The sequence below is a fragment of the Spodoptera frugiperda genome, chromosome 1, assembly GCF_023101765.2.
Source record: "Spodoptera frugiperda isolate SF20-4 chromosome 1, AGI-APGP_CSIRO_Sfru_2.0, whole genome shotgun sequence".
NCBI classification, from domain to species: Eukaryota; Metazoa; Arthropoda; class Insecta; order Lepidoptera; family Noctuidae; genus Spodoptera; species Spodoptera frugiperda.
The window spans coordinates 9,308,058-9,325,755 of NC_064212.1; the positions used below are offsets into that span (position 1 = coordinate 9,308,058).

At 37.9% G+C, this 17,698-nt stretch overlaps 1 protein-coding gene across 3 annotated transcripts in view; it reads right to left on the reverse strand.

Moving 5' to 3' along the window:
- The window catches only part of LOC118273208 (uncharacterized), a 163,524-nt gene that overhangs the window by 43,957 nt on the left and 101,869 nt on the right, over window positions 1-17,698 (reverse strand). For 2 of the 3 annotated variants that reach the window (XM_035590050.2, XM_050694157.1), the window contains exon 4: window positions 10,607-10,667. In XM_035590050.2, coding sequence (XP_035445943.1) covers window positions 10,607-10,653 — 47 coding nt within the window. In that variant the 5' untranslated portion in view covers window positions 10,654-10,667. Of the gene's footprint in view, window positions 1-10,606; window positions 10,668-13,260; window positions 13,320-17,698 lie in introns of all 3 variants that reach the window. The other variant, XM_050694152.1, reaches the window with a different exon arrangement.

Consider the following 17,698-nt stretch of genomic DNA (forward strand, 5'->3'; position numbering starts at 1 on the left):
TTAGGTAACACGTATGGTAGGTATACCAAATTTTACTGCAAGAAATTATTGTAACTTCCATTAAACTGAAGCTATTAGTTAAAATTTACTTCTGCATAAGTAAATAACTTAGAAATGAATTGACGTTGCATTTAGTAATGTGAAGTACAACAACAGTGACACGACATGCGACATAACAACCTGTGCCGGGAGGGTGAGGTGGAAGCGGAACTGCGTACAGCTTAGCTCGGTGTTTTGCACGCAACATAAACAATGCGCTTACAAATCTCACAATATCATGTAGTCTGGAGGAATGCTGTGCGGGAGAGGCTTCACTTGAGTGCCTGCTCGTTAGTGAGAGAGCTTAAATTACGCCACAACTGTACGCCAACTCTTACATGCGTAACTTACTTAAAATACACCAGACGCAACAAATGAAAAATGTTTCACTTTAATTTATCTGCGAACCGCTAAGCCACTAACGATGTTACGAGATGAGCAACGCCTCACATCACAAATATCGAACTCGGGCTTTATTATTATTACATCTTGCCAGTTGTTTGTTCTCTAGAGTAAAGAAAATGTTATTATTTTTATTATGACACTCGAGTAGAAATGTTTGCTTTTGTAAGTTTCTCTAATGTGTGAAGTGCCAAAAGAAGCATTACTGACACCAAGTGCTTGTGTGATATCTAATGGATGGATATATTTTAAGAGAAAAGCAATTTTCTCAAGAGCTTGTCTATGACTTCTAAATGATCTTAAAGTGAAGAGACATTGTTTGAAAGAAGACGAGTTATACTCATCTTTACAGTCGGGGTAAGGGGTTCTCAATGGTCTTCTAACCTCTAACACCTCGTAGATATATCATAACAAGAAATTATTATTTGTAATAATAATAATATCAAGTGGTACTCCCAACTCAGAACTGGTAGGTTGCTATACCGCAGTAAAAAAACCTTTGAAAAAGAAATCGAAAAAAAAAGTAAAGTATTCTCGACTATCATAATCCGTAATTTTCTCGTAACAGTATTATGTAAAAGTTTCCTCCAAGTACTTTCCCTGGCGTCTGCGGCTCCTCGGGATTGCACCTACTGGGGTGTATGGGGAGGCAGGCAGGGAGGGACCTTCACTTTCGTCCGCCACCAGGCAGCAGCGCCCCGACCTTCCCAACTGCATAACTTTCCAAATCCATTCTGTTAAGCCTTTCGTAACTCTGTTATCATGATATTATTATAAGAATTTGTGGGCTATCGCAACATCTATAGGTTTCGTGACGATTTATTTCAACACTTCACTTTTTTGGAAACATAAAGTATTCAAATAATAATTCACTTTGGTTTCGTAAAGCTTAATTTGTACATAAGTGAGCATACCATATTGATACGATTAAACCGCAACATGCAGACTTTAATCAATTTGTGGGAGAGTAGTGATTACAAAAGAAAGATCCCAAGCGTTAATTAAAATATAGTTACTAGATAAGTAACAAAATCCAGAGAAGAATGCTTATGCAATCAGCAAAATGCAAGCGCTCTATAAGCGTAGTTTAGTAGCGCTTGGGATTAACAATTTCCCTGAATAAGCCCCGAAGGTAAGCGCGGCATGACAATTAAGATACACTCTCTCTTTTAATTTCTTTTTCTATCTGGCTCGGAATAATAAAACGTCTAGTTCATTAACCAATCAGGTATAAAGTGCAGCCAATTAATTTGTATTGATCTATTTAGCTTAGTGTGCACGGGCAGTTTGTCTGCGTTTGCAAAATGATTTTATCGAATAGGAGAACAATGGGCTTACATAGCCTGTGGCATAATAACAGCTGGTCAGCGGAAGGCCGACATCGTTCCATTATGGAAATTGACAGGTGGATGGGGTGCCTAGACTCGCATGGTTCACGTACCTAATACAGTTTAATAGATTTAGCTCATGCATGTGAAACTGATCACAGCGCATTGTTTCTGTGACACAACTCTCAATTTAATAAATTGGGCTTGTGTAAAATCTACACCAGATAATTATATCTGATTGATTAACATTATTAATTATACGTTGTTAGAGAATTTGTTTCATAATGTTCTATCTACACTATTATTATAAAGCTGAAGAGTTTGTTTGTTTCAACGCGCTAACTTCTGAAACTACTGGATCGATTTGAATTTTTTTGTGTGTTGGTTAGTCCATATAACGAGGAAGAGTATAGGCTTTAAAACATCATGTTTTGACCAATAGGAACCGAGCAAAGAGTGTGAAACCGAACGAGAGTACCTAGACAACCTGCGCTACAGGCATTTTTGAGGTAAATGAGTTTTATGTTAATGGTACAAAAATATTGTAAGTTAAGTAATAGTGTGTTGTAGGTCGGGTTGGGTCGTCTTATCTGTGCTACAACACTTTCACTGATTAAAGGAAGTGGCTACTAAATCATAACGCACCCTAAAACATGCGTGGGGCGTGGACAAAGCCCATAACAACTATAAGTAGAAGGTATGTGGGTTCTGGCACCATCATTCAAACATCGTTTAAGTTACAGTTGAATATAACGCACCATATTTATTTAAAAGAGAATTATTGTATGAAGCGTTTGGTTGCTATAAGTAAAGTGGAAGGCGCTTTAGATTTATGCAAGTGTGGACACCTTTTTTGCCATAGACTAGATTGTTTTTGGGTTATTAAGAAGAACTGATTGATCGATTTAATAAAATGTATTGTTGTAAATATAAAGTCTCAGTGAGGTTTAAAAAGATGATTTTCATGTGTTTGTTATTTAATTAAGGGTTACAAATGGTAGCCGGAGAAGGTACCTAGTGTTCTAATTTGGCATACCTAAGTATATACTTGTAAGTCTTGAATCGTAAGCAAATATTGAGTGTATTGAGAAAGTAAAATGGAAAGACGAACATTCTCCATCAATGAGCAACAGAAGTCCTAAGCAAATTGACTGAACGTTCGAAGATGTCGAATATTTGGATTTGTACGCACTCGAATTGCCCTTTTCTTGTAATACAAATACGAGATTTCTTAGTGTGCTATAATTTTTACTGATCAATAAACGAAATATGAAAATAAAATATTACTAAAGTACGCCTTTTTTTGGAATTAATTATTATCTATCACTAGTTCACTTTACCATTTTAGATTAAAATTTTTGACTTTGTCTTAGATTTTGTAATGTATAATCTAGCCATTCTTTAAAGCTTCTAGCTGTGATGTTGAAGGTAGTGTTGCTAAATCACATTGTAAACGGAACGGTAATCCGTACGGTTCGCAAGTAATCTGGCTATGTCCCGATGATTTACCGTGGCACAGATACTAAGTTCCGGATTAGGTTCAAGATTTTATATAAAAATCTCTTGTACTTAGATATTTTACTTTATATAAGTAGATATTTTATAAAGTCTCCTTTAAAAGAATCGTGGTTTTATTTCAGCCATAAAAGAATACGTCGTAAAAAATATTGTCTGTCTCCCATATATTTATTATTTATTAATACCAGTGAATGGAAACGTGAATCGCTAACGTACATCGGAAATCGGTTTTACATAGACACACGTACGTAGGTGTAATCTGCGAAATCGAAAACGTTCGGAAACTGTGATTCCGGCCAATTACAGATTTTATGCCCCGTTTTGGATCGAAATATTCTCAGTCAACATCTAGCCACGTGTTAATTGATTTTGTGGGATTGCCGGAGCACTAGCTCCAAGCTGAACTCGGGGTAAATCGAATCACTTGTAATGGCATAACCTGCTGCCGACCGGTCGGTACTGGGTTTATGAATTTTATGTCCATCCAGACAAATACGTTTGTATCTGTAGATCTATGAGATTGATACATTAACTACTCTTTTAAAAGATTTTGATAACATGATTACGACAAACTTAAAAGTTAAAACACAATGATTCAAATTCAAGGAAAATGACAATGCCAGAATATCTATAGAGCTTTGCCCCACCAAAAAATATATTGTACAGGCATACCAAATGTAGCATTCTATTGCTGCCCTATTAGTGATTACTAAATACAGGATTAAAAGCCTTTAGAGCTTGCGGTTTCTATATAAATCTAAGAACAAAATATTACATTTAGGTTAGGTACCAGTTTAGATTCATTGCAGTTATAATGGTAGAAATAATTAAATTAAGTGCTTTATATTATTACAATGCTATCATAGGGTGTTTAGCTATGAAAGGAAGGAATATCATCACCAATATCACCTTTAGTAATCCTACTTTTTATTCATAGCCATAACGAAACAACAATGTAAACAGAACAGACAGAGCGAATGTCAAATAATGACTTTTTGGACATAACTGACACAAGCACGCCAATGACGTTTCGTTACATCTGATCACTTACGTTCAAATACGAAATAATAATTAGAATAAGCATTCATTATAATATATATTATAAAAATAAATAAATTAACTAACAGTATGTATTTATACCAAATTCATATTAAAATCCGTACACATTACATTAATAAATCTTTTTTTATTGAATGACTCGTTTTGTTCCTCGTGCAAGCGTACAAAGAAACGCAGATGGTCGCGATAAATACAGGAAATAGGCCTTGAGTTTTTTAATTATTTTTATTCCCTAATTTTTATCCGCAAGTTTATCAGAATATTAGTTAAGTATCCAAGGGTCTTATTTTCATTGCATAATATTGATTAATTTACATTTCTTGTAAATTGATGAAATTAAGTGGGGCAGGATCTGGCATTGTCATTTGCAACTTAAACGTATTTAGTTAGTAAGTTGCAAGTAAAATTAAACTTAGACAATAAGTATATTAAAGTCTAAATCTGGATAAACTTAGACACTATACTAAAGTCTAAATCTGAATAAAGTTCAAGACATCATGGGAAAACTTAAAATAAAACATATTGTAGGCACCTAATACAACACTCGCGTTTACAATATTGTTACAAAACCATAGTAGAAGAACAATGGCGTACAAAATGATAATGACTCGTACAGAATCAACTTGGATCCAGTAATCAACATCACTCACTTTGGTAACGTCCATCATGTCTCTGTCATACAATCCACAAGAAAAACAATTTGTTCGCTTCAAATATTACTACCACAAGCTCTCGCTTATTGGTATAATAAAAAAAGCTAAAGGATAAATTTTACTTTCATATAATCTATAATAACTTCTACATCGCGGCATGTAGCCGGTGTAGGTAGTTCTTCTTATTTGTTCGGAGAAACATGTTCGTTCAATATCAGGCGGACTTTTGGAAAGGGCGGCGATCACGAGCGAAATACGGAATCCTAAGCAAATTGTTGAAATGGGTTCTGTGCGCGTATTTATTTACTTTTATCACAATATTGCGAACACTGGCGTGGGGACACTTAACCAAGGCAAAAGAATTTGTAGGCACACATGTCTCCGCTGGGACAGAATGGCAGAATGGAGCAAGCTTTACTTACAACAAACGTGAATCTTTTATATCATACTTGTGCCCCACTAAATACTATTCATTATAAACACATTAGCGCCTCTCTATGGCAAGTTCTTTTATGTAAAATCATCTTGTTATAAAAGGCAAATCAGCTTAATCATCACGCCTACACAGCCTTAATGAAAACAAAGGTCACTCTATGAAACTAGTTATGTTAGTATGTAAAGTCTGGTTTAAAGTTCACATTACTATATCAGGCTTTTAGTGCTGTCTCTGTATTTTAATCGAGTACAATAAAGACTACATCGAGAATCGATTAAACTTTAGAAACCGGTAAATACATTGGTATTTCTAATGATTTTACTACTATCGCTTTAGTGTACGTTCAGAGATGATAATATATTCGCCCCGTTCTTAGAAATGGTGAACAAAGACCACAATTCACGAAAGTTCCTAGAAAACCATAAGTTCAAGAGAATCCTTTGTTGTTAATCTAAGAATCAGAAAAAAATACAATTTGTAGCAATGAAATGTCAGGAGAAGTACTCGGTTCTTCATGTTACGGTTGGAACTAACCATAGGTATAATAATTGTGGAACTAACATAGCTATATGAGGGTAGAACGTCTTGATATAACATACTCGTGTCTCTGTGTATCTACGTTCCCATTGATTTATGGTAAGCAGTGCAGAAGAACGAGCGGGCGCTTAGACTCGGTAATTGCTTTCCGGGTGACTCGACAGAATTTGCATCGCGCGGCGCGAACCTCGCGAGCGGCTCCGTCTATGACAGATATCCATCACTTTCCTGGTAGCGTTTTGTAAATAAATACACATCAAAGGCTTGTTCCCAACGCACACTTCGTGCATCAAGGTTCCGGCTTAAATTAATCAACAACATTATGAGCCATCCAACTTAATTACTCCAAATTGCATTTATCAAAATTAGTTTTTCGTTGTCCTCGAGGGTGCAAGACCCGCAGAGAATACTAATTCAGGTAAATAATGACAGTGACCTTTTGAGTTCCTAATTAAAGTGTAAATTATGCACTTAATGTTGGTCGGTCGAAATTCGAATGTGTCCTAAGGTTTACGTATTTATTTACATGAAGTTGCCGTCTAGACGGGGTAGGTACGGCGCGAGATACCACGCCGCCCGCACCACGCTCCCCGCACTCCCTACTTACAGATTTGGATAAGCTCTGAAAATAATTAGGTGTGCTATCGTTTGAAATCTGGCGTGCAATTTCAATAAGAGACTTCAGTCAACACCGGTGACGACATGTTTGTTTCAAATATGACTTTATATTGTAAACTTGAATGAATACGTATATGCCGCTGTGTGGCGAGGGGATAAAACAAACGCATGATTTTTAGAGAGTCTCATGGATTGAAGGGTCATCGTGTGGAGAGCCGGCAGCTTTGATCTGCTGCGGTAATGCGGCTGGCGGACCACATTCGCGGAAACTTTTACGGGACACTGACCCACTTCTAAACGACCAGTAAAAGTAATCTATAATGCGGTCCCTTTAAGAATCCTCCCCTGTTAGAGTGGCCCATAAAAAGAACAATCTCTGGGCTTCATTGGAATGTAAACAAATAGACGGGTAAAGAAATCTCCATACACTTTCGTTTTGTACAGAAAATATTTATAGGTAGGTAGTATTTCTATTTAGGTACGGTAATGTATAATGTACAGTCTACTTGGGTACAGCCTGTATACAGCATGTATTGTCTGAAAGGGGTATTCACCATTTAATTTTAACATTTATAGGCTCTTTATCTTCAGAATAAAAGGTTGTGTTTTCATTGCTGTTAATCTTGTTTTACAAAACCTAGAGGACTCTACCCACATGTGCTTGTTTAAAAAATACCCCAAAATATTGAGTAACGGAGACTTTGTTAATCTCCCATTAAACTAAATGAATAGCAGTCGCGGTTGTAGAAGGTGATTAAATCTATAATTAGACACATTGCTTGTTGGGTTCTTCATTAGGCACGGAGGGCTTGAAATTAAATGTCTGCATATTCTATTGTTCGACCAATTTGTAAAACTTGTGTATGTGTGTAACTTGTATGGTGTGCGAACAATGCAGGTATTTGAGTGCTGCATTGACCCACAATTGAACGTTGAAGGTGAAACCTTGCACACCGAAGAGGCTAATCAAAGTTATGAGCTATTTCCTTGCTGTGTAGAAGTGAGATACTGATTTATGACAAGCCCATTGTGTCAGTCACAATGCACCGGGAGTGGACATTCTATACTTGCGGCAGTAAAGATATTCCATGCAACCAAATGAATAATATAAATCTCTCTAAGAATTTATAGAGCAATCTTTAATCTGGCCGCTTTAAGAAAAGTTTTAGTATCGTCAAATACCGATATCACATAAAAAATCTCTGACATTCATACCTAAACATAATATACAGACAATAGCTTAATCTTATAGGCCTGCTTAACACCTTGAAATGTGTTGAAATTTCGATAAAGTCATTACGTGTAATATAACATTTATAGCGCCATAAAAGCTGTGAAAATAACGCTGGCTTTTACATCGTTGTGTTGGTAGCGGTATAACTGTGTTGTAAGGAGTAACGTGTTATTATAAGGCGCGAGAAGGCGCGGGTCCCGTGCGTGACGGATCACCGCCGAGATCAAGTCAAATATTGCGTCGCGCCCGTACCGCTCGCTCAGGTCGGCGAGCGAACCCGTGAAACAATATGTGCAAAACTCCTTCGTATCTTATAAAAACAAAGCACGTACAACTACTATAAGAAAGCGCTAAAGGAATATTTTTTCCTCCACACCATTTCTGACTAGTTCATTGATAAATTGGCTTCCATTTCGCTACGAGAAACCACGTGTAAAGCTGATAAGTAATCTATATATTAATACGTGAAGCAAAAACTTTGTAATAGTTTTTACGAAAATTGCGTGGACGTTGGAGCATAAAATTTGGTACACTTATAGTTTATGTGTAGGAGAAGTGCAGCACGCTAATATTTTTCAAAAATAATGCTTATAAAGAACATGCATAGTATCTGATCGTATTTGACAAAACGTCAAAATCGATGCGACATTGCGATGGTATTCTCACGTCTCACATGAAAAGAGGTTTCTAATTGAAGGAGGTTTGGTTATTCATGATGCGCCGGAATATATTAATTTGAATTTTACAAAACTAATAGCAATTCGTTAAATACAAATTATCCTTGAACGTATGTTAAGTGGTATTGTAAATTAAATCGTATATGGTCGAATTTCGACCACTAGGCGACCACTAGTTTAATTTAATTGTATAAATCTTGTTAAATTTCTAACGTATTGAATAAACAAGTAGATAGCAGGTAAACATTTCAAAGCAATTTACTTTGTTCGATACACACAGTTACGACATATGTAGGTATAGGCACATTTCATTCATTGAATGAACAGCCAATAACATAAATGGAACTAACTTGCGGTATAAAAACCTTTCATTTTAATAACAGTTATTCCTGAAAATTGTCATCAAAAGTTGGAAAGGTATGCAATGTACAAATAAAGTTCAGCCAACTGGGAAGCAAAGTTGCAGCTAACAATTTAAAGTTAGTCTGGGATGAGTTCGAACTGAGGTGAGAAAATGTTAGGGGGGCAGGAACTGGTAGCGAGAGGGGGCAGCGCCGGACATCAGGTCCGCCAGTGTTCTCTGGCATTGATAAAGTTGCGCCGAAACCAGGGGTAAGTAACTTAACCGGCGGCGGTCCAACTGCAGTTAGCCTGTAACATCGCACGCTCCAAAACGTTGCGAACTAAATAACTAGACTGTATCCGCCACATAACAGTATTAGGTACCGAGCCAAACACGGGAATAACGAAATATCGAATGAGGGGTTGATGGCGGCTGATGGCTAGATGTTTTAGTTCGTTAATAAAACATCGTCTGCCTATCCGAGTATCGCAATACTAAAATCCCTAATTAACGTGAACCACATCAAAGGAACGTGGGGAATATTCACCGGGGACCCGTCTGCGAACTTCGACTTGAGGCGACAAGACGGATAGCGACCGCGCCGTGCCCGTACCGTACCCGAGCCGTACCGAGCCGTACCGCGCCGCTCCGCCTCAGCGTGCATTGCTAACCAAGTTATTTACTATTGTTCTCGACTACGGGATTTGTAACTTATCTATCGATTTGTTACGTCCATGAACGTAATTACGTGTCTGATACAGCTATCATGTTCCTTTGTTATAGAGTCCGTAGTAATAACATCAAACAGAGGCAGCGTAATTCTTACAAATGCGATTTAATATTCAATGAAGTTGGTGATTTCGTACTGTCAATGAAACTATAAGAAAAGGTGAAAAATTAAAAAAGTGTAATAGCAAAATTCCACAGTAGGTCAATGAGTATTGTCAGGTGTTAATATTAGATGAGAAAGATATTTTAGACGAGGTGTTTCTTGTGTCCTTGAATAATAACAACAACTTTATCAGACACTGAAAAGCTCGGCGTGCCTCCGGAGACCGGCATTAAAAATATTAAAATAAGTAATTGCTCTATCAGGCCTGCACCTGCCGCCCGCCCAGGCGTACCCTACCGCCCGCCCTTACCGCCACGCCCTTAAGTACTTTGTGATAAGGGCAATCGTGCGAGCTCCTCTCCTACTTTATGTATATTTATGCCGTTCTATTTATAGTGAGTATAAAATAAACCCTTCATGACACGTGTCTGCGATACATAAACAAACAGACTGCGCTATAGTGGAGGTAAACATTCGCAGATTACAGCAAGACGCGTCAAAACATGCGAGAACTTAGTAAGAATGTTATAACTTATGTCAATTACGTTAAGTGCCAAATCATGTCTGGCAGAGAAAGTCGAATGTAGGCCGACAATTGCGGAGGATAAAGTAACCGTATGGGGACAATATGAAGCGCGCCATTAGCTAAACAAACGAATGGGCTTGATATGACAATGATGGAACTTTAATATATCTACACAGACTCTAGCGAGCCGTAAGCTATAGCACTATACTTTACAGCGGCCTTATACCTTAACAGTTTGTACCTATAAGAAACAATAATAGTCGAAAAAATGAAAGTAATACCTACACGTTGACGGTGACATTTTCTCGTGTTATCCCTGAAACTTGTAACGAGGATGAAGTACCTACGTATGGTGTGATGTGAAAAACGATCAGTTAATACGAGTAGTTCGGGATAATACTCACTCGGCTCCATTTTTTCCGCCCCTGTGCAGCATGCCCGCTCGAGCCATCTCACGCCTACGCCCTGAAAAAAAAAACGTACCATCCATTAACGTCAAGTCGTCCTCGAGCCTTTTCCGCGTCTTTACGCTCACTAAATACAGTTTAGGCTCTTCTTAATTTATTATTAGTCGGATGATAGACCAAATTATGCCGGCCGTCCGTTCTCTCAATTTAATTTTTGTCTACATAAATAATGTATTTTGTTGCTCCGCACCGTTGCGAGGATTTCGGTTCAACCGACAATATTCCCTTAATATTTTGTATTTCGGTTTAAAATTTTGACAATATTTATGGAGCTACTTACTTATTTTGCTGATTTCGAATACCTATTGTAGGTAGCTATATTTTAACTTGCTTTAACTTAAAACATTACTTTTTGTATTTCGTAAAAAGCCTTCTGTATCTAACTAGAAATAGGTACCTATCTAATGTAATCTTAGGAAATTAAAAGAACTGTCGCTTTATCAATTTGAATCTTAAGAAATAAATAAACATTACAATAAATTTCACGGCAAATTGCTGCATTTTCTTTGTAACTATAAATATTTCCTCAATGAGAACGGAAGCAATATGTCACCTTGAGCCAGATAAACTTCGAATCAATGTAATGTCGACTTGACAACTCCGTGGAGGATTTAATGCAGTAATTTAACAATTTAATCAGCGATCTATTTGGCAAAGAACTTGATTGATGGCCAGTCGACATTATTTCAGCGCCGGCGCGTGTTGCAAAGCTTCTAAATTGCGACATCAACTGCGATAGGTAGACAATGAGCCGGCCTGGATTTATGAGCTGCTTCACTGCGAAGCGAACCGAGGGAAATAGTTGCGAGTTTTCTTACACAGACTGTCGACACTGTAATTATCTTATTTATATTTATTGATGTACATATTTAACGAGTTTTCCTCCTTGGGATAATCAATTACTTAGTAATGTATTGTAATTACTAATATTAACATTTGTGTAGGTAGACACTACAAGCAAAATATTGCAAATGTTTGTTCGATTTTTTCGTAAGGGTTCCATAATACTATGTCATGCTTTTACCTCGCTCATATTTTCGTAATAGAATTAACGTAAGAGGGACGAAAAAGTAGATAACACGGGATGTTTCTCCCTTAATCTGGCCATTTCGCTCGTCGTCTTCATAAGTGTTCACCATTGACAGCCATATATTCCGGGGAACCGGTGTAATGTAAGTCATTTACTGCTTTCTGTTAGATGTCGAAGTATACCTACACTTGTGCTTCTTTTACATAATGTATATATCGCCTGAAAGAGTAACGAGACGCATTTCGTTTTGGGTAGCTATAACTACATTTTTGGTACTTTGTTACACGCAACAGTGTTTGTTCGTCATAATTTTCTATTTAATTAATTAACCCGGAAAAAGAATCACGAAGAATAGTTTCAATTACATTACCTGTGTCATGTTACACGTTGCTAAATGTATTCGACCGTTCATTCATAAAGTTAGCATGCCTGTTCGGAGTTACGAACGAAGGGGCAACATTGTGAACTTTTAAGTGGATTACAAGCGATATTAGTCGTGAGCTTTCACTTTGTCATGTAATATAGCATATAACGCGAGTGATAATTCGGGAGAGCACGCGATGCCGCCATTAGCCCGGTTGCACTTGTCGACGAAGCGTCCCTCGTAAATTGTATTGGCATCACAAGATTGTGATTGAACACGTAACTATATAAACACAGTGGAGTTTCGCCGGCCTACGTTGGCCTGTGTCTAGCTGTGCCAGTAAGGCGGCGAGGTGTACAAGCAAAGCGCCGCCACGACGTGTTCACACGAGGCGCTACGCTGTGGCTGATGCGGAAATTGTTTTCCAATTGCCTCTATATTGCCTGGTAATGATTTTATGACAGTTTCTGGATGTGAATCTACCATCTCTAAACAGTATCCGGTTAAATTTTCCTACAATATGTTTAGTTTATTTCAAAATGTGATATCTATTTATTGTTAAGTAATACGGAGCATTACCCTTTTTCATTTCAAAATATTTTGTCCAATTTTCCTAACACGAAATATTAAACAAATATTATCGGCTGCTGTTTTCGTTATTACTTATTTTATGGTTCACTTTATTACTGCGCTAGTTTCGGGTGGTAATATAAACTTCGAATTTTGTCGATAGCGAAACATGTTGTCGTGAAGCGTATTCTATTTCGTCGAGAGATACATAAAACTAGCAATATGAAACGAAAAAATAAAAGTTCTTATGTACAAAGGCATAAGTGAGTCGTAAAATGCTGATTCTGTTTTTGTATGCGGAATAAAATTGCAAAAATCTTATGCAAATGCGTGTTCAGTGAGTGTCGAGGGCCGGCGCAGTCGTCCGCCCCCCCCTCCTCTCTGATACTGTATCTTGAAACTGTGGCAACTGATAAGCGTACCTTTAAACTTTATCCATTTTATTTTGCTCGAGTTACGGTTTATGCTCACGACTGGCTCGGGTTAGCAGACCCGACTTACTTCGTTTCATGCTCAATATCACCTGCACCATATTATGTTTCTATTGTAAAATGATCGTTCCTACCAAGTTGTTTGTATCATAACGTAATAAGCATTTATGTGAGAAAATATTAAATGTTGACTCACCTAGACATCCGATCGGGGGGTCTGATGTGTTGTCTTTTAGTTTGGATCATTCCAGATACCTGAAACAAATTTAGGAAGGCATTTAATTAAATTGTAATGGCCAAAGAATACTTTTGTTGTACAAGAGGAAACTACAACAGAAAACCAAAAACGTGATTGTTTACATCTTAAGTGTGTACGGTGTTAACGGTATGTACATATTTTAGCATACATGAAAATTCATCGCAACTTTACACCGTCACACGAGAGATCAACGTCCTAAATTCAAATGATAACCGCAGAGGAAGTGATCGTAAATCCTCGAAGCTGTCATAAGCCTGGATCTGGTGCGAGCGTTACTCTAACTAAACGTGGATTGAAGGACACTTTATTAGAACTAGTCGTATATTGCGGACGAGTGCGCTCGACCTCAGCAGCTCGTGCCCCGCTAACACCGATCCAGATGACCCAAATGGAGCACCGACCCGTTTGCGGATCACTTCACTAACTAACTCTTGGAACAAAACGAAACACCCTACAGATTAATATATGGGCTGCTGCTCCCGGCACAAAAGCAATTGACAATTAAGACCCGTTTGGGCTGCCGTGTACCGTAATTCAACAGCATATAGGCAATATATCCCCTGCCGTCACACCAAATCGCGGTTTTTCGCGTCGCACCTGTGGCTGCAGTAAATATTTTTATAGCCCACAAAATATAGCACACAATGTTTTGAACGTTCTGGTTTGTCAAACATAACTTTATTATACTGTGGTTTGCTTTTGACGTATGTACTTTGTTAGGAAATACATGGAATATTTAAATGTGAAAATTATTTTCGGTAACCAAGTAATAAATTTCCCTGTTAGAGGTTGAGAGAGTAGAGTTGAGAAGCTTGCCAGGTTCAAGAGAAACCGTGGGAAATATCATGAATCGATACGATTTTTATAATGATTAAATTGTACTTCTTCGCTAATTGCAGGCTGTAGGCGGCACGAGGAAAATTAAAAGAGATTTAATAAAGCTCTGTTCGTGCAAAAAAAACCAGGAAAATTTCCCGTTTTATTGTGAGACATACGGTTTGTTCCGATACAGAGTTATGAAGGAGAACGGAATGTAGATAATTTACAGCGGCAGTCGGAACAAAGGCATCTCCGGCACGCGACCTACATCCTCTGCTACTATTCGATATCAACTTACTGCATAGTCAACATTCACACACTGACAATATTTCGTTTCTAAAAAAATCTAAGTCTTGCAACTTTGTCACATTAAAATTACTTCTGTAGCACTTTAAATAAATGTCCAATTTGAATGGTACCTGAATAATATAATATAGTAGTGCAGCTCCCGCTGCTCGTAGGCTAGTCCCGAGCTGAGGACAATACTATTACCGCACTGTATGCCACATAATATCCTGGTGTGCAGCGCCCCAGTTAGCCAGCGACAATGGAGAGAGCTATTAGAGCCGTCCATGTGTGTTAACCAGTTTAGTTCTTATTGCTTGTTTTTTAACATTGAATGGGGTGAAAAACAGAACGAGGCCGACAATCGGGTCGGGTTGACTTCAATAAAAGCTCGGTGAGAACCTGGTGTTTATGTGACTGGCCCGCGCTGCAATTTGTGGTATCGCTACCACTCGTATTCGGTTACTGTATTGGACTGTAATTACCTTTAATTGAGTTGGTTTTGTGGTAGGATCGAGTGATATCTAGGTACTTCATTTTGCCCATTTAGGATTTATGTGTGATGTTGTAAATAGCACACTAGAAATGATAAATGATATTTATTTCTGCAAGTTGGTTACAAAATAACACATGTCAATTTTTGAATGAAACGTAACATCCAATACTTCACGTAAATTAATTAGCAGATTCCTCTATTCGAAATGGTCACGAATTAAAACCATTTCAATTCACTACGATACGAACAATGAAAGCAAGATCTATTACCAGTAATTGAACTAATTGCGTGACCGGGAGCAGTTGTTTATTAATTGATAGGATCGCTTAATGCGATTAATTTGGAGCTTCATAAATCAATACGAGATTGAATGCACTAATAGTTGGGGATTATTGTGATTGTCCGATCGACGTGTTTACCGACTCATTCAATGCATTAACATTTTAAAGTATGATGAAGACCTGCATTGTATTTAAAATTAAACGTTATGTTTTGTAAAATTAAGAAACATTTTAACTCAACACCATTTTACTGAATGTACAATTAAAACGACAAATTTTCTGCTTCTCCGCAGCTACTTTTGTTCGTTTTCGTGTTAAGTACAAATGACATTTTAATTTTCATTATCTGGGTGGCTGGCGGCAGTGGTTGCATAAAGTGCATCGTTTATAAAATGTGACAATGAGTAATATTCAGGAGGCGGCCGCCCGCGCCGCGCGGTGAGCCTCTTATCGAGGTGGGCCTCCGCCCACAATCTGATTGCGGCCCGTGTCAACACTGCTGAAATAACTAGCGCCGTTTCACAATTATCTCAAGAGGCTTCAAGAAAAATTAAGACCAACCCTCCAATATTTACCTCAGTCCATTTTTCGTTTGGAATCAAGAAACAAGTTAACTCGACACAAGCAGTGCAGGTATCTTAATGGGATTCTAAAGACCCTATAATAGCATCTTGAAGATTCCCAGATTAAATCCATTTAACTATTAATATTAAAACTGCCTTTTACAGATTGTTATCAGGAACTCGAAATGTAGTTGCAAGTTGGCGACTCGTTATCTGATCGTGGGGCGCCGGCACCGACTGAAAAACTTATTTGCTTTTACTGAAGAACGAGTTTCTTATTCCAATAGTGCTTCATTTTGATAAAGAGGAAATTTAATTATCTTTCAGTGATAAAGCTGTCCGAATAGTTTATCAATACGTTCTCTTGAGTAAGGGCCGAGCAGAGAAGGTAATATTAGTCAGACACCTACTTTAGTTGGGATTACATTTCTTTTGAAAATAAGCCTGTATTGGTCGGTCATAAAGTAGGTCATTTGTTTCAAAGGCGGCACGTAAACTGTGATAGTAAAAGTTTTTACGGCTCGATTACTGTGAAGACGGCGCAGTAACCGGCTTCCCTGCCGATAGTGGCAGCCGTTTACTCAGTCAGCAGCCGGGTGGCTGCTCGCTTCATCTACTTTACGTCATTGACACTGCTACCTTGTCAGATTAATTACTGCTATAGCTACCTACCATTAATCTGTAAATAAGAACAAGCTGTTATGTCAATATTAAATGTATCTATATAAGTATGCAGTGTACCTACATTTCTTAACCTCGACTCTCGATAAGTATCTGCATTCGTACACACTGAGCAAAAATTCTTAAAAAAAAATACATTGTAGCTATATGTAAACGACGTCTAACTTCCGCTAGTTACTTTTAAACTTACATCTCGTTAAAAAGTCCATTATTGACGTGGAAGCAAAGTTGTTTCAGGAGCGAAGGTAAACAGTGGCATTGTGTCGCTCGAAAAGCAGACATCAAAAGGCGTGTATCAAAGACGAGTGTTGCCACATAGAGGGATGCGCGTCAGGGTGGCCCCCTTCAATATGCGAGGGCGCTGCCAGCTAGTTCGAATTTTACATGTAAACTACTCTACAGGAGACAGAATGGCAAAGCTTGTTTTTGTAACAAACATGCGCTCAAAATATATTACGTGAATATCATACAGAACGCGGCAGGCGGCACACTTACCGCCCTTGTTATCGCAAATGTAAAACAACAAACATGAACACATATCTCCCCTGTTCTGAATGAGGTACTTTCAAACGATAATAAATCTCGACCCATTCAGTTTATTAGCTGCAAATGCATTAAAGTCGAAACCAAAGACAAAAGAAGGAACTTTATGAACGACTTCTTGCTAGAATCCTTAGTGATAAGTTCTACGGAACACAAGATGAGATGCGGAATGCTTGTAAGAAGTTTTGTGAACGATCGAGACCTTTTAAGAGAATTAATACGGGAGTCTTATTCGAATTAATGAAAGCAAGAAGTGGAGGAAGTAACCAATAAATTAACGCGAGTGAATATGTAAGTGATGGATAACGTTCAGTGAATCGGCAGGAGGGACTCCTCCACTCTTCGCTATTTCGAGGTAACGAATGCAATGAATATACCTTGGGAACTGTTTCTGTACAAAACAATAAAAGTAATTTAATTAAAGAACAATACTTTACTTCTCCCAAGGCACATTTTCTGCGAGTGTGTCGGAATTATTGGACTTAAATAAGTCGTATTGAATAAATAAAAGGGCTCGAGAGCTCCGCAGGGAAAAAAATGTAGAAGTCGAGTAATTTACTGTGAATAATAAACGAAGAATTTCCCCTAACTTAGCGGAAGTGGAGATGTCGAGTCGAGGGCCCCATTAGACTTATGGGAATATAAAATATATCAATTAAAGACTTTCGCTGCGGATAACGAAGTATAAGAGGTTCTGAATTGTACAA